This window comes from Crocuta crocuta, unplaced genomic scaffold, assembly GCF_008692635.1.
Source record: "Crocuta crocuta isolate KB4526 unplaced genomic scaffold, BGI_CrCroc_1.0 scaffold87, whole genome shotgun sequence".
NCBI lineage: Eukaryota > Metazoa > Chordata > Mammalia > Carnivora > Hyaenidae > Crocuta > Crocuta crocuta.
The window spans coordinates 5,769,626-5,787,532 of NW_027532166.1; the positions used below are offsets into that span (position 1 = coordinate 5,769,626).

General features: G+C 44.9%; 1 protein-coding gene across 3 annotated transcripts; it reads left to right on the top strand.

Annotated features, from left to right (window-relative positions):
* Positions 1-739: 739 nt before the first annotated feature.
* Positions 740-17,232, top strand: POPDC2 (popeye domain cAMP effector 2). Of its 3 annotated transcripts, none has more exons than XM_077776768.1 (4): positions 740-1,230; positions 4,159-4,267; positions 10,577-10,967; positions 17,147-17,232. In XM_077776768.1, the coding sequence occupies exons 1-4, from the start codon at positions 740-742 to the stop codon at positions 17,230-17,232; spliced, it is 1,077 nt and encodes a 358-aa protein (XP_077632894.1). The 3 variants fall into 3 exon arrangements, with proteins under 3 accessions (XP_077632894.1, XP_077632895.1, XP_077632893.1); XM_077776769.1 differs by lacking the exon at positions 17,147-17,232 and adding an exon at positions 16,241-16,314; XM_077776767.1 differs by lacking the exon at positions 17,147-17,232 and having other exon boundaries at positions 10,577-11,065.
* Positions 17,233-17,907: the final 675 nt, after the last annotated feature.

Consider the following 17,907-nt stretch of genomic DNA (forward strand, 5'->3'; position numbering starts at 1 on the left):
AGAGCCCCTAGCTGTCCCCACAGGAGGTCTGAGCAGTACCCGGCCTGCCTGCGGCCTGCCTGCAGTGCTGTGGTAGATTCTGTGCTCACTTTTCCTTTGTTCTCCCCTGACTGCCTCACTTGCCCAGAGGTCTTGTCCTCTGGGGAGATATGTTAAGTGCTCTGCCAGCCAGCCTGTGTGCCTGGCCTGTTTTTTCTCACTGCCAGTACCTCTTGGATTCCAATTCCAAACATGGTATCCATCTAGGGTCACCCTTTCTTCCGGTGCCAAGAGAGACGCATTCCAAATGGAACACAAGTGTGCCTCCCATGCTGGGCTCTCCTCATTCTGATTGGGGACCACAGAGAGCAGGATGTGGCCACTCTATCCCTCACCGCTGAAGTTTTCGACCCCATTGGGCTATCTTTGCCTCGGGACAATTTAGATTTTCTGCTAAGAGCCAAATGTGAAAGCTGGTCTAAGAAACCTAGAGCCCAGGAACCTCGCCAGAGCTCTGCAGAGGTCAGAGCCTTGCTGAAGGAAAGGGAGAGGGAAAACAAGTTGTAAAATTCTCCATGAAGTATCCTATGTTCTGCCATTTATTCCCAAAGCTCCTGGAAGCAGTCCTCTCAGGAAAGGCAGAGTTGATGGCGAGAAGCCGGACGTGAGAAGACTCCTGGGTGGACAGATTAATTCATTTTTTGAACTCCCTATGTGGGGACGGTCTTGGAGCCCAGCAAGGCTTTGAGACGCCCCGAAGATGAGTGCTAACGGCAGCACAGTGAGCCAGCTTCTCTGGCAGGACCTGGGGTGCACTGGCTGGAAGCAGGATCTGGAAGGGGCTGTCTACCATCTGGCCAACTGCTTCTTGCTCCTGGGCTTCATGGGGGGCAGCGGGGTGTATGGATGCTTTTACCTCTTTGGCTTCCTGGCCACGGGCTACGTGTGCTGCGTGATGTGGGGCTGGTTCGATGCCTGCGGCCTGGACATCGTCCTCTGGAGCTTCCTGCTGGCAACGGCCTGCCTGCTCCAGCTGGCACACCTGGTCTACCGCCTGCGCAAAAACTCCCTCCCCGAGGAGTTCGAGCTCCTCTATAAGACGCTGTGCCTACCCCTGCAGGTGCCTCTGCAGGTGTACAAGGAGATTGTTCACTGCTGTGAGGAGCAGGTCTTCACTCTGGCCACTGAGCAGACTTACGCTGTGGAGGGCGAGACACCCATCAACCGCCTGTCCCTGCTACTCTCCGGCCGGTAAGCTACTCTGTCGCTGCTCAGCATTTCCTCCCTCTGCCATGCTTCTCATTTCCTAGCGTGTCCCTTTCTATTCTGAGGCTCCTTCCATTGAGGGAAGTTTATAGCAAGTCAAAGAAACCAAAACAGATTTTTCTGAGCATGGGTTTGGTTCCTCTTTCTCAGCATTTTCCAAAAGGAAACAAGATTATGAGGCATCTTCTTGGTTGGCAGGAAGGACTTTGTGTGCACTTGGTGCTGGGAGGTGTGGGGTGAGTGTTTCTTGAACCTGGGTCTGAAATGATCCCCCTTCCCCCCTCCACACAGGTGAATCATGCTTAAGCCACTGCAATCTCTCTATAAGCTTTGGAAAATTGAACGTTTCAATAAGGTAGATTTGTTCCTTCCATATGTATTCAGTATTTCCTATGTGCTGACTATATGTACAGGGAACAGTACCTGTTCCTTGCCAGGGCATCAAGATAAGAGCCCCAATTGTGCTGAGGATACCATATATAGACTCTGTGGTTAAGCCATTTGATATACAACCAGATGAGGAGAGGGAATGTTCCTTGTCCACTTTTCCATTCCCATTTGTTCTACAGAGATTCTTTTACAGACCAGTGATGACTATAAATCTGAAAACCACACAGTGAGGGATGCCCACACATGTCTCATTGAGGATTTGGTGGAGATACCTGGCTGACTCCTTTTAGGAAGGTTGATAGTCAGCAATTAGTCGAAATGGTCTGTTTTTTAAAAGTTTATTTATTTATTTTGAGAGAGAGAGCCTGCAAGCAAGTGAGGGAGGGGCAGAGAGAGGGAGGGAGAGAGAGGGAGGGAGAGAGAGAATTCCAAGCAGGCTCTGTGCTGCCAGTGCAGAGCCCAATGTGGGGCTCCATCTCATGAACTGTGAGATCGAGACCTGAGCCAAAATCAAGAGTCAAACAACCAGCTGAGCCACCCAAACGCCCCAGCAAACATGGTCTTAGGATCAGTACGCTGTACATACACTGTATAGGATCATACACTGTACATGTGTATTGGCCAATGGCTGATATCTTAAGAAGAAATACCATGGGTTTCTATGCTGTATATTTGGTAGGCATTTGTGGAATCTTTGAAATATTACCCTAGTGGGACTTAGGTGCAGGGCTGAGCATCAAACAGTAAATTACTACTCGTGGTATACTTGGGCTGCCTTGATGGAAAGCAAGCAAAGTATTTCAAAAGCTTTGTCCTCAGTTTCCCCCCCTGCTCTTTTGAGACCAGGAGAATGTGTAGAAAACATAAGATAGTAATCTTATCAGAAGGCTGAAATGGCTTCAGGGAGACACGCAGGCTTATTAGATGCTATAGTCTAAACGATGGCACTCCTAGTAGCTGGCTTGAGTGGCCAGAGCCCTTGCCTGAGGAGCTGGTGGGAAGATCTGGTGTATGCAGCAGTAGGCTCATTCTCTTCTGTTGTCTTTCTTCCTGTATTTGAGAATATTTTCCGTGAGATGTTGGTTCTCTTTTTATGGTGACACAAGTGAGTTCATCTGTTCAATTGTTCCTTCCTTCTCTCCTTTCTCCCTCCGTTCCTACCTTTCCTTCTTACTTTTCCCCTTCCAAATTATTTCTGAAGAGTGCTAGGGGCTAAGGATCCAGTGTTAAAATATGAAATATAGTGTTCTTGTCTCATGGAGCTGTCTATCAAGAAAATCAATAATTAATGTTTAACATAGTGGTGAATAACAGACATAATATTTCCAAGGAAAAATGCAAAGTGCACTGAGAGCAGGGACCTGGTGGATCTAATTTTTCTGGGGGAGGTCGGATGAAACTTCCTGGAAGAAGGACTGTTTAAGCTGAGATCTATGGAGAAGGTAGAGATTAGGAAGAGGTCCAGTTGGAAGGTACAGAATCCGTGGAGACCCTGAGGTAGGAGAGCATGGCACTTCATTTTCTCTTCAATCCACTTATTACTCAGGGAAGTTCTGTCTGGCTATCTCTGTATATTACTGGTTTTGTAGGAGTAAATGTGTTTCTGCCTTTGGAGACTATGGACTAACATCACATCCTTGGCTTGGCGTGAGAGCTATATTCCCTTTTGTCTTCCATCTTTACGTTGTCAGATAAAAGTCAATAGCCTATTAATTGGTGATGGTCTTTGGTAATTTATATGTAGACATATGTATCTAGGCATTCATTAGGGGCAAGATTTGGAGTGCTAATATTCCATTTGGCCAGAATTGAATCTCATGCTTGTACTTAGCTGCACTCGAGGTAGGGAAATGCAGTGTAGCTGAGTAGCCACAAGCCCAGCTAAAACTCTAGCACTGTGGAGGACGGGAAAAAGCAGATATTGGAAAACTGGGGAACCGGATTCCCCAGTTCTCCATCTATGCCCATCCTGATCTGCTTCTCAACATCCGATTCATTTTTCAAAACTCAGCTCAAATGTCCTCTTTGAGAAGTCTGCCTCTTGAAGAGAACTAATTTCTCTCCTTCTTCTCTTCTCCTTTCCTCAATAACACACATTGACTTACAGCCAGTTATTTATGCATCTGTGATTTCCACTAAATTGTGAAATTCTTAAAGGCAAGGATTAGTTCATACCCTTCTCTGCATTTCCAGACCTCTAGGAACACAGGAGGTATTCCATGCATATTTATTTAACCAATAAAGCTCTAGGGAAAAAAAGTGAAACAGTAGCTCCTTTCCAGTGGATGAGTACCTCAAAGATCTTTTTATCTTCTCCCTTTGTTTAATAGAGACACCTCCTTTCCTGATATAACTCATATTGGAGAGAGGTTGAAGCTGAAACTCTGAGTTTTCAGGGGGAAAGAGGAAAAAGCTCATATTGGATTCTAATTATTTTCCAGTTTTAAATATGTAATGTAGACTGAAGAAGATTTGGGTAGTCACTTTCCTTTTCCCACATGGTCTCTTCTCTCCATTTGCCAGGGTTCGTGTGAGCCAGGATGGGCAATTTCTGCACTACATCTTTCCTTACCAGTTCATGGACTCTCCTGAGTGGGAATCGCTGCAGCCCTCTGAGGAGGGAGTGTTCCAGGTAATAGGGAGCCTGTGGGAACACCACCCCACCCTATGCCCCCCTCCATCTTTCCCCACTTACATCTGTTCTCTAAACCACTGCCAATGTGATGTTAGACATGGGAGCGCTCTCTTTTTGTGGAAAGAGCATGTGGGCTGCTGGCAGAGGTGGGGTGGTATGGGGCAGGGAAGTCCTAACCCCTGATAGGTGAGCCATGTCACTCCTCTGCCTAAAACTAATCCAGAAGACCCCAGTGACCACAAAATAAAATCCCACACGCCCTATGACCTTTTGTGATATCCAGTCACATCTCCAGCCCCTCTCTCCTTCACACTTTTTGCTCATACCAGCCACACTGAATGACTAGTACTTCCCTAAATGCATCCAATTGTTTTGCAACAGCCATATTTGACCCCTTCTGTACCTTCTGCCTTAAATGCATTTCCCCCATCTAAATGAGGTGATGGCATCTTACTTCCTCTAAAGCCTGTCCAGACTAACTTCATCCGCTCCTATCCCCAAAGCTTATTGTTCCTGTCTGTGTGGCTTTCTGTTCTTTTTACTTCTGCTAACTGCTAACTTTACTTTTACTACATATATTGCTTCATGTCCTAATGATCTGGCTTCCTTTCTGTCTTTCCTTTCCTAAGTCTTTGAGGTAGAAATCTGGGCTTCCCCTTCTCTCTATTCTCAGGCTCCAAAGGACAGTACCTTGAACACAGTAAATGTTCAAGAAAGATTTGCTGAACTGGCTTGGCAGTGGGCAGTTGGTGTCTCAGAACTGTATGAGACGTCCACAGACATGCTCCAGGGTGAGGGCTGCCAACCCTTCAGACTTTAGTTCCCTTCTTTGTAGCTCTCACTTATTGAATGGCTGGTATGTGGGAGGTGCCATATATTAGATTGCCTTACTGATTCTCAAAACAACCGTCTGAGTTGGATATTATTATTACCCTACTTAACATGAAGAAATTGAGGCTCTAAAACATCAAACAATTTGCCCAAAGTCTTCATTCCAAAGTGGCAAAGTCAAGCTGCCTTGTTCTACTATTTCTGTTCTTTTTTCCCCTCACACTTTTATTCCTCCCAAAATCTCAAATTACATGAAAACAACCTCAAGGGCAATTACAGCATAAGCAAGCTATGGTTGTATTAGCAGAGATAGGAGAAGAAAAATGAAGAGAAGATTTGTTTCCTTTACAAATGCTTCTTTTTTTTTTCATCATTGCACTTATCCCTCCCCCCACCCCCTACATCCTCTCTGTAACCATCAGTTAGCTCTCTACAGTTAAGAGTCTGTTTCTTGTTTTCTCTCGTGCTCTCTCTCTCTCTTCTTGCCTTTGATTGTTTTGTTTCTTAAATTCAGCATGAGTGAAATCATGTGATATTTGTCTTTCTCTGATTGGCTTATTTCACTGAGCATAATACCCTCTAGATCCATTCATGTTGTTGCAAACAGCAAGATTTCATTCTTTTTGTGGCTGAATAATATTCAATTGTACTTATATACCACACCTTCTTTATCCATTCATCCATCAATCAATGGACACTTGGGCTGCATCCATGTCTTGACTATTGTATATGATGCTGCTATAAACATCAGCATATGTGTATCCCTTTGAATTAGTGTTTTTGCATTCTTTGGGTAAATACCTATAGTGTGATTACTGGATCCTATGGTAGTTCTATTTTTAACTTTTTGAGGAACCTCCAAACTGTTGTGCTCCACCAATGCATTGGCTCCACCAGTTTGCATTCCCACCAATACTGGATGAGGGTACATTTTTCCCCACGTCTTCACCAGCATATGATCATATAGTCCTTCTTTAAAAATTTTATTTAAATCCAAGTTAGTTAACATATAGTGTAATAAGGATTTCAAGAGTAAAATTTAGTGATTCATCACATACATATAACACCCAATGCTCATCCCAACAAGTGCCCTCCTTAATGCCCATCACCCATTTAGCCCATTCCCCCACCCAATGTTTCTTTTCTTTTTAAAAATGAGCAGGTCACTAATGGAGTGGAAGACACACACACACACACACACACACACACACACACACACACACACCATTATAGGGACTCCCTTGTCCAGATAGTTTGCTAGTACTGGGTTCCATGTTACTTCTACCACTTCTATTGGAGAGTCCCCCCAAGCTAGCATATAAGCTAACCCCAGAACAGACACCTACAAGGCAGTGGCCACCTGGCTGGGCCTGCTTCTGCCCCACCCTGACTTCTTTTTTTTTTTTTTAATGTTTTTTTTATTTATTTCTGAGAGAGAGAGAGAGAGAGGGACAGCATGAGCAGGGAGGGTCAGAGAGAGAGGGAGATACAGAATCCGAAACAGCCTCCGGGCTCTGAGCTGGCTGTCAGCACAGAGCCCGATGCAGGGCTCGAACCCATGAACCGTGAAATCATGACCTGAGCTGAAGTCGGACACTCAACCGACTGAGCCACCCAGGTGCCCCACCCTGACTTCTGACTCTGTGAGGATAGATCCTTAGAGACAATCCCCATCCCACTGCCACGCCACCAGCCATTGACCCCCACTGATCATGTTCTTTTTCCACCACACATACCCCTACCCTCTCCAACCAGCCCAGCAATCTCCTTCCTGTGAGAACTCCTCCAGGGCCCTAAGAACCAGTCCTGAGCCAGCCAGACCGGGCTCTGTTTCTGACATTGACACTGAAGAACAGGTGGTGGATAAGCCGGGTGTCCTCCCCTAAGCTATGCTTGAAAGGAGGGGTTGTAACCCCAGATGGCCTCTCAGCCTGGAATGTAGCTACCGTTATATTCCTCCCATTTATATTTTTAGTGTGCACCTCCTTTGGGAGCAATAAGATCCACACATTTGCTATTGGCTGTGTAAAGTCTCATTTCCTCTTTGTAAATGTCAGGTGTTGTCCTGAGTTATAGTTCATCCTGTCCTTGCCTTTTGCAATTATAGTCTTTGTGGACTAATAGGGCAGTCCACAGTGACTGTCTGAATCGTAATTCTCATTGTGTTTACCACAAATGAATCAATGTCCCATCACACCTCTCAGCAATCCAATTAAATAAGAATTTATTGACTGTTTAGCACTGCGACCCTCTCACTAGTCACCAAGGACATAGCATAGGAGATATCACACAGAAATCATCATTATGTCTCCAGTTTACATTGTGTCTTACTAGATCTAAGTCCTCTTTGCATATGTTGTTTCATTTGATCCATTTAACCAGGCTCTGAAGTGAGAACTAAAGAAAAAGGTTGTTAAAGCTTTATCACAGACATATGTATCTGCACGGGTGAACCAGGCACTAAACACATTTCCTGAAGACCTCTGAGGAAGGATTTCATACAGGACATGAGAAAGTTACATTTGGTTATTCTGCAGCATATAAGATTTTTAGTCTTTACCTGATTCATTCATTCACTTCAGTAATGTATATTGAGCATTTATTATATACTGGGCACTGTTAAAGGTGCTTGCGATGTATCAGTGAACAGTACTAAGGAAGTTCCCTGCTTTCATGCAATTTGCATTCTAGTAGGGGAGATAAAAATTAAAAATAAGCCACAGATGTAACGGGTAATTATGCAATATGTTGAAAGATAGTGAAAAACTAAAGTGGTAGAAGGGAGATATAGAAGCAATTTTACGTAGGGTGGTCATAGAAATATTTGTTGAGAAGGTGACATTTAAACAAAGACCTGAGGAAGGTGACAGTGTGAGCTCTGGGAAGCTGAGAGCAGAGCGTAGTAGACAGAGGGAAGAACCAGTGCAAAGGCCCTGTGGTGGGAGGGACTAGCATGTTTGAGCTAAAGAAAGGAGGCAGTGGTGGCTGGAAGAAAGAGAGGAAGGGGAGAGAATAGCAAGAGAGGATCAAAGAGGGTATAAGGAACCATATCATGTGGGGCCAGAGCATAAGTTTTTTGAACAGAGCCAAAAGGATTTCCTAATGCATTGGAGGTAGTGTGTGTGTGTGTGTGTGTGTGTGTGTGTCTGTGTGAAAGAGGATCAAGGAAGACTCTAAGGCTTTTGGTCTGAGTAATTGGAAAGATGGAGCTGCTATCAACTGAAATAAGGCAGGCTGCAAGTAGAATTGGTTTTGGAGGAAAAGAGGAAGTTCAGTTTTGGTTATATTAGATTTGTGTCATCAGTGGACATTTAAATAGAGATGCCCTGTAGGCAGTTGAATATTTGAGTCTAGAGTTAAAGAATGAGGTCTGAGCCTGAGACACAAGTTGGGGAGTTTTGGCAGACAGATGATCTTTCAAGTCATTCGATTAGACGAGATCACTAAGTGAATGAGTTTCAACAGAGAAAAGGCTTAAGAATGGACCAACGCTGGGATACTCTAGTGTTCAGAAGTTGGAGAGAAAAAGGAAGCCTCAAAGGAGCAACCAGGAGATTGTGCCAGGAGAGCGTGACACCCCGCGGGCCAAGTAGAGAAAGCACCTTAAAGAGAAGGGACCATCACCAGGGTGGGTCAGGAAAACTGATGTCACGCTGCAGCTTAGAGGCCACTGTTACCAAGAACAGTGTGTGTGGACTGTGAGGGGCAAAGCCTTACTGGTTTCAGATGGAGTGAGAGGAGAGGAGCTGGAGACAGCAAGCACAGGCAACCATTTTTCTGGAGTTCTGCTGAGAAGGAAAGTAGATTAATGAGGTCATTGCTAGCCAAAGAAGAGAGGCTAGGGGAAAAAAAGGATTTTATTTTGATTTATTTTAAGATGGAAGAAGTAAAATCAAGTCCATTTATAAGCATGCCCGTTGTCCATATGTTTGGCGTAAAGGACACTGCTTATGTCCAGAGTGGCTCTTCTTCACACCTGCTTGAGGGTCAGTACTCTGTTTTCTTGTTGGGAATTGTTAGTAAGTACACCTATAAAGTATGGGCCCCTGGCAGATAGTGATGACTCCTTGCTGAACTGTTAGGAATGAGCAGATTGTACTACTTTCAGAATTTTTTTCTCATGAGGCACCGTGCTTGGAGAGACTAAGTAATTTGTCTGATGTCACACCACTGGTCAAGGGTAAAACTGGAACTTGAAGTCAGCTCCCGGCCTTGACAAGGCAATTTAGGGGCCTGACTTCAGTACTGATGATTAGGGGGGAGAAGCAGAGGTGAGGAAGTAAGTGAAGAAAGCAGAAGAGGTCTACTGCAAGAGGGGGGGAAGAGAGAAGGGTAGCGGGAGCTCTGGTCCACAATGTAGGAATTAAAACAATTATAGAAAATCTCTAATAAAGGGTGTTTGGAAGTCAACCCTACCTTCAATTAGAAGATCCACATGAAGACTTTAACACAATGCCTGGCGCACAGCCACCTCTTGGTAAATGTTTGCTGCTATCATCATCACCATTATCTCCACGGTCTCCACTCACAATTCTTCATCATGAGCCCGGCTGGCCTTCTCACTTTTAAAGTATCACAGCCAATCCGATTATAATGAATTGTGTGATTCTACACCCTATTCCTTTACCCTCCTAGGCACGTTTCTAGTCGAACCCCAGCATTAGCACTTATTGTTTTAACAAGGATTCATCAAGCCCCAGCTACGTGCCAGGCACACATTACCTACCATGCAAGTGTAATTTAGCTTTGCATCATGGGCCCATAGTAAGTGCTCAGAACTTCCTAGATGGCTAAATAAATGGAGAGTGGGGTGCCCTTTGACTCTGTGCTCTTAAGAGCTGATCTTCCTCTGTGCCCTTTTTCTGAATTTAGTCATCAGATCTCTTGCGTTGCTTGTCATAGCCATGACAAGAGCAGCTTCCTGGGCCTGAATTCCAGGCCAGTGCTCTGCCACCGACGCAGCTTGGCAGACCTAATGAGAAGCCCTTCTCTAACTGCAATGTGTTCCAACTCTTCCTTAATCCCTACTGCAATATATTATCCTTCTTTATTCTTAAAACAAACTGTCATCAGCATGCCAGCCTTTCTTCAGAGCAATGGGAGGCCCCATCTCTCTTTTGAGATCACAACAGACTCAGAACCTTTCACAGCCATGGGACCACAGAATATGAACAGCTGAGGAGACTGGGTGTGGAAACTGAGGCTCCAGGAGGGGAGGGTCCGGTGGGTGAATGGTTGAACCCAGGGCCCCTGACTAGTACATCCTTCCGTGTCAATGCACACAAGTAAAAGTCATTCACTGGACCTCCTCCAGGCAAGACCACGGTGGGCGTGGGATGCTGGGATGGTGGGGGGCTCTCACAGCTTCTTCAACAAAAGTGCAGCCTTTTGCCAAGTAACTGTATGTTTCGCTGAGCTAAGCATGGACACGCAGTCTAATTTAAATCTTCACTCTCTTCTTCCGACCCCTCTCAGGTCACTCTGACTGCTGAGACTGCATGTAGCTACATTTCCTGGCCCCGGAAAAGTCTCCACCTTCTCTTGACCAAAGAGCGATACATTTCCCGCCTCTTCTCAGCTCTGCTGGGCTATGACATCTCTGAGAAGCTCTACGCTCTCAACGACAAGCTCTTTGCCAAGTTTGGGCTGCGTTTCGACATCCGTCTCCCCAGCCTGTACCACGTCCTGGGTCCTGCTGCCCCAGAAACAGGGCCGGAGTCCGAGAAGGATGATGATGAAGTCCGTGAGCCAGCCATGCCCACATCTGCCCAGCAGACACCCCCTCGCTCTCCTCTTCCAGCTGCCACTGGCCCTCCAGCACCTCCCGCCCGAGCCAGGATGTCCAGGCCAGACAGCGGCATCCTGGGTGAGGACTCCGCCAGTCTGGTGCTGGAGGATTTTGAGGAGGTGTCGGGATCAGAATCGTTCATGGATTATAGGAGTGATGGGGAGTACATGAGGTGAGGGAGAGCTAACACGGGCACAACCACCCGGCTCAGGATCCTGTGTAAGTACTCAGAAGGCAGCTTCATGCCTTCCTGCCAACAGTTGGCCTTAATTCAGCCGGTAAGGGCAACAGGACGACTGAAGGGAGCCTGTGCTCTCCCAGGACTCCCCGGCAGGGGCGTTAACCCCGCCTTGCGGGAGCAGCTCACTCCAGGTGCATGCAAGGCATGAGGGGATTTTTTTTTTTTTTGAACTCATTTTTTATTAAGTGTGATTGCATCTTGGAAAGTGGGCTCGTTGACATTTTGAGCCAGCAAACAGTTGCTAAACTGTTTGCAAGTTGGTGTGAATAGTTAAGCCCACAGCTAGGGCTACAGGGGATTTTATTTACGGCATGTATGTTAAAGGGAAAAAATGCTAATTCCTATTGTTCTAATTCCTCTCGGTTTTTCCTAGCATAGACGCAGCTCTGGAAAGCAGTCGCGTGGATTTAGCTTGGATTAGGCAGCTCTCTTTGTTAAAATCACACATTTGGAAAGAGGCTTGTGACATAGGCTGATGACCCCAGGAGGAAAGCGTTCCACCTTGCTGTCCTCTTGCGCAGTGGAGAGTGCGTTGCTTGTTAGGCAGAGGCTGGGTGCTGCCCTGTTACTATAATCCTATGGGTGTACAGCAGCCTGGCTTTCCCCACAAACCACACCTGTGTGAGGTGGATGGGCACAAATCTAGGAGGAACTAACAGTAAGGGCAGGATTTCCCTCACACCTCAGGAGAAGGGACGAGAAAGGTTGTGTTGAGTTCCAGGAAATCATTTGCATAATCCCCCTTGTTGCTCTCACAATGCTGTGACATTTTCCTCTGGGACTCCACCCAGCAGTGGCGGAGGCCTGGATTCTCCTAAGGAAAATCCCACTGTTCCCAACTGAGAAGGCATTTCCAAGTGTGTGTGACGCAAGGGCCTAAGAGACCCATATCCTTTGGGAAGCACTGGCAAATTTTTCAAGAAACCAGCTTCATGAGGAAGGTTTCCAGGGTCCACATGGTGAATGAGTGGATGTTTGTATATTTTATAAAACAAGTTATGTACATGATGAAAGAGGTAGGAGAAGCAGATGATAAGAGGTTAGAGTTTTGGTGTTAGAGATATGGAATTTACCATCTCCTGCAGTACCAGTGTCCCTAGAACCATAGTTGGGCTGATTCTGGAGAATTCCATGGATCTATCCAGGACCCAAGATTACTTGTTGACTTCCTCCATTTACAGCGACCACTCTCATCACCCCTTTCTCATTGTGCTGATATTCCCCTTCCTGCTTGTCCACCCCCATCCATGCATGTGGGTTATGTCCCATGAGTCCCTCTTTGACCAGCACGCCCACCTGTTTACACTCCTAACTCATAGCAGCTCTTCCTGTTCTCGTTTTCTTGCTGGTTTTCTTCTTTTTTCCTAGTTCTATTTGTTCTTCTTTCTTCCCTCTTTCTGACTTTTGTTCAGTCCTTGATTGCCTTCAGTTTGCTGCTCATAAGAAGAAAAACTGGTCCTCTTAGTTAATTTGTCCTCTCCATATTTGTCCTCTACCTTTCTCCCATTTTATTGTTGATGTATTTCTTTCTCTATTACCTTCTTTTCCTTTCTTCCCCACTTTCCTGCCTTGCTCTATCTATTCTTCCTCCTAAACCATCCTGCACTCTCATCTTGGTCTTTAATCCATACTCTTCCAAGATCAGTACCTTTCCCTGGGTAGATAAACCCATTCAAATGAAGGGGTGAAAGGGTGCCTGAGTGGCTCAGTTGGCTAAGCTCCAACATCGGCTCAGGTCATGATCTCACGGTTCGTGGGTTCACGCTCTGCATCAGGCTCTGTGCTGATAGCTAACTCAGAGCCTGGAGCCTGCTTCCGATTCTATGTCTCCCTCTCTCTCTGATCCTCCCCCGTTCATGCTTCCTCTCTCTCAGAAAAAATAAAACATTAAAAAAAATGAAAGGGTGAAAATTCCCAGCTTTAGGTAGCTACACATTTCATGCATGAGTTCTCCCAGACATTAGGAGGCAACATGATAAACAAGAGAGAGAGCCAGAACTGAGAGCCTGAAGTGTCCTGACTTCTATGTCTGGCTCTGCTACTTTTTGCAAACCCCACAACCTCACCAAGCCTCACTTTCTTCATTTGAGTGTGTTGGATAAAATGGTCCCCAAAGGCCTTCTTGGGTTTACGTAAGAAGGCAAAAGATGAGTTGTTCAGAAACAGAAAAGAGAAACAGCTATGTAATGGACACAAGCCCCAGGACATGACAATGTCTTTCAGCATATGTCACTACACCATATTTCACTACACTTACTCTTATGACTTGGGACTGTCCTCTTCCTTCCTGAAAGGTGAGTCCCGCTTGATTAGAAGCACCTCCTGCCAAGAGGTGCCTGGGTGGCTCAGTCGGTTAAATGTCCAACTCATGGTTTGTGGGTTCGAGCTCGCCTTGGGCTCTGTGCTGACAGCTCAGAGCCTGGAGCCTGCTTTAGATTCTGTGTCTCCCTCTCTCTCTGCCCCTCCCCTGCTTGAGCTCTGTCTGTCTCTCTAAAAAATAAATAAACATTAAAAAAATTAAGAAGCCCCCCCCCCCGATTCTGTACTTGTGAAGACTCTATCACCTACTATGTGATGATAGTGCAGATGTTCTACGCGAAAGGCCATCACTCAATCTCGAAGCTCCTCTTAAGTCCCTTAAGACTATCATATGAAATAGTCCTCTTCAAATCGTCCTTTGGGAAGGAGACTTTTCACAACCTCAAGATGAGAAAGCTGCTAATATAATTCCATTTCTAAAGTATTAGTATCGGCAATATAAAGAGAGTAGGTATTTAAATGTATCTTTGTTCAAGTAATAGAAAGGGAAAAAAACATATTATTTACTTCCAAACCACAGACTTTTCACAACAACTTGAAAACCTGATCAAGTTGTACAAATTTCAGATGGCTTTCAGTTCAATCCGTGATAATGGGATAATTTAAACCAGAGATCCTTTTCTGGAATTGTGGTTTGGGGTGCTTGGTTTGACTTATTGCCATCAAATCCCTTCTAGGGTTTATTAGGGACTATTAGTCTAGTCCCTTGTGATAGGTAGCAATTTACTATTGCTTCCTTTATAATGCGGGGCACAACTCACCATCTCTTCCCTGGCTCTTCAGTTACCAGAATTGTAAGCTCAGTGCTGTTCATCTTGGTATAACACTTGCATAAGAGGCGTGAAGCTGGCTGAGTTCTACATCATTGAGAAAGACACAGCTTCATCACACTGACACCAGTGCTTGTCCTTCCCATCAAGACCAGCTAGAAATAGCTAGGGCTTCCATTAGAACTCTTTGAAAAACAGTATATCTTATAGTCTGGGGGTGTCTGGAATTGAATGCTACTTCTTTGAATGGGCAAAACAGCCCTGCTGCATAATGCATTCATGTGGGGTCTTACAGTTAGACCTTATATTGATCCGGCCTTCGCTAGAAGTTTTAATTCTGTGGAGGACACTCTCCACAATGTTCCATTTAGTGTCTTACTTACAGGAGCAGCTCAATGAATGCAACTCTGGTGGGAGCAGTTAAGTCAGATAGCAAGTCTGTTAGCACAAATTAATCATTAACTGAAAGCTGTTTGAAATTTGGACAATTTTGATTATGTTTTCAAGTTATTCTGAAACCCTGTGGTTTGAAAGTAGAAACCATGTATTGTTACCTTTCTCCCTAATTATTTAAATTGTATTTATTTATAAATGTTCATTTATTTATTTATTTTGAGAGAGAGAGACAGAGAGACAGAGACAGAGACAGAGACAGAGAGAGAATTCCAAGCAGGCTCTGCACTGACATACAGGATTCAATCTCATGAACCATGAGATCATGGCCTTCGCTGAAATCAAGAGTCAGAGGCTTAACTGACTGAGCTACCCAGGCACTCCTCCCTATTCTTTAAATAAACAAGTAAATAGGAGTACCTGGGTGGCTCAGTCAGTTAAGTGTCCGACTTCGACTCAGGTCATGATCTCACAGTTCATGGGTTCGAGCCCCACGTGGGCTCTGTGCTCACAGCTCAGAGCCTGGAGCCTGCTTCCAATTCTATGTCTCCCTCTCTCTCTGCTCCTCCCTGCCTTAAGCTCTGTCTCTGTCTCAAAACTAAATAAACGTTAAAAAAAAAAAAAGTAGAAAATAAACAGGCAAATGAGAAACAGATTACAAAATGGAGGCTAACTGTGGTCAGGGAAGGAGCACAGGACCAGGATAATAGTACCCTGGGCCAAGAACCAATTCAACAAGTTTTTGAGTACCTACTATATATTTCAGGCACTGTGCCAGATAACTACATCATGAATCATCATGAGTAACAGTTGAAAGAATTGAAGATGTTTAATCTGGAAGAGATGAGCAAGAGTAATATATTCAGATTTTGAAAACAAGGGGAATTAGAATTTGTCTTAATTTGGGGAGTGCCTGAATGGCTCAGTCAGTTAAGCATCTGATTTTTGGTTTTGGCTCAGGTCACGATCTCATGGTTCATGAGTTCGAGCCCCGCATTGGGCTCCATGCTGACAGTGCGGAGCCTGCTCGGAATTCTCTCTCTCCCTCTTTCTCTGCCCTTTCCCCACTCGTGTTCTTTCTCTCTCAAAAGAAACAAATAAGCTTAAAAAAAGAATTTGCCTTAATTTGGTATTCTTGAGGACAGAAATGAGTTAAGAACTGAATATTATAAGGAGAAGGAAAGGCTTTACTTAGTATTAATAATGGGTTGCTTCACAGAGTTAATGAGTTGCTCATCGTTGGAAGAGTTTAGGCAGGAACCAGAAGAAATCTCAGTAACTTTATAAGGTGATTTAGGCTCTGAAAAAAGGATACCTTAAGCTATTGCTGTTAAGGTGCCTGTAACTCCGTGATACTACGGTTCTGTGATTCTAAGATCTGACTCTGGTCCTGATCTTAGAGCAGTTTCTCATTTCCAGAACAGGACTAATAGTCTAATGGATAATTAATACGTACTAATAGGTAGATAAGTAGTAGCCTCTGTCTACCTTGCCAGGTTGCTGTGAGGAGTAACTGAGCTAACATATAGAAAAGTAGTTTGTGATTCGTAAAGCCCTAGTTAAATGTGTAAGGTATTTCAATATCCTATTGTATATGAAATTGTTTAGCAATCTCCTCTCTCTATCAGAGCTACATGTTTTTACCTCTTATTTCCCCCAGTCTGGCTTTCCAGGGAAGGTGGCAACTGGCAGAGGCCCTTGAGGACAAAGGCCCAGCAAAAAGGTGGAGACCCACATGATGAGCTCCTCAGCCCCTGACTCATCAATCACTGGCCAGGCCTTCACCTCTTTTCCTTTACTGGCTCAGGGGGAGAAAGATCACCATCACACTCTATTCACCCTCTTTTCATTGCACTATATTTCTCTCTGCAGGGGCCGTAAGGTCCTTTCAGAGCTGTGAGTTTTGCTAAACAGCACTTTTCTTGCACAAGCACTGGAAACACTCCTGGAGCAAAAAATCTGCCCCTATTGGTGGCATGGCAGGAGCTGCCCCCGGGCCTCAGGTTCGGAGTCTCTGGGTGGTAGCACTGCGCCACCTGCCAAGACCCCTTGTTGGGTCAGCTCAGTTAGAGAGGCAGCAACTCCCTCCCAGCCTTCTGGATCACAGCAGCCTTCAACCCGTGCCCACTCCACTGTTCTTCCACTTGTGTTTTACAGGCCTCTCTTTGTTTAAAAAAAAAAAAAAAAAAAAANTTTCCATACAGATTTTTTTTTTTTTTTGGAAACTCATTCAGTAGTGCTAGATAGGAAGTAAAGTTCTATAGGTTCTTCTTCATAGGAAGCACCAGGAATTGATCTCTTGGTCTCTTCTCCTATAAAATGAGAGACTGGGCTAAATAACTTCAGAGCTGGTTCATCCTAATCCTCTAGAATGAAAAGATTCAAAGATATGACGGACCCTATCAGGTCAGGCACTGGGGACAGTTAAATGTTGTGAATTAGTAGAAGAAAAATAAACTGAAAAGAACCTTGCAGAGTTAGGCAAGCCACCTGGAGCCACAGTGCTGAAATCCTTCCTCTTTTTCTTTCCACAGCTTCTAGAACTCCTCTCCACAGCTACTCTCAAATTATGTCCAGGGGACAGGCCCCCTTGGCTCCAACCCACACGCCTGAACTTTGAGGATCAACAGGTTATCTTTTTCTCTGGCCTCACTAATCTTCACAGAAAGGTCACTTGAGTGCACACCGAGTCTCACCCCCAGGAAGGCTCACCGGCAAGGTCGGATGACACACAGAAGACCTGCGCTGCAGCTAACACCCAGGGCCTTGGGCGACTTGTGCAAATTTACCCTCACCAGCCTTCATTCCAGGAAAAGGCACCCGAAAGTGTGAAATCACCGATCCCATACTTCACTACCGCAGAATCTTGGCCAAATCGCTTAGGCTCTCTAAGCCTCCTATGTAAAGTGGGGATTCACAAAACCCATCTCACAGGGTTGTGGCGAGCACTGAATGAGCTGACTTAGGTAAAGCCCCTCGGACATGGCCACATGGCGTGGCACCTAGTAAGCACTCCATAAATCACTCAGTTTTTTTCCCTTGTTGTTTCTCTAAACTGTTCAAAGGGTCTCTGAAGTCAGCTAGCCAAGAAGTTTTCATGGTTTGCTTGTTTGTTTTTCCAGTTAGGTTCAATTTATAGAAGTAGAAATTTTTAAAAACCTAGTTTTCCCGTAAGCTTTTAAATTCAACTTACAAATCTCTTGTTATGTTTAGGACCTAGTATGAAACAATAGTTTTTAGAGGGACTTTAACAAACGTAGTTAATTAAATTTCCTTACATATTTTTAAAAATATA

Coding starts and splice junctions, on each gene's coding strand:
- POPDC2 (XM_077776767.1), top strand. CDS start 740: ATGAGTGCTAACGGCAGCACAGTGAGCCAGCTTCTCTGGCAGGACCTG. Junction 1,231..4,158: donor TCCCTGCTACTCTCCGGCCG/GTAAGCTACTCT, acceptor TCCATTTGCCAG/GGTTCGTGTGAGCCAGGATG. Junction 4,268..10,576: donor CTGAGGAGGGAGTGTTCCAG/GTAATAGGGAGC, acceptor GACCCCTCTCAG/GTCACTCTGACTGCTGAGAC.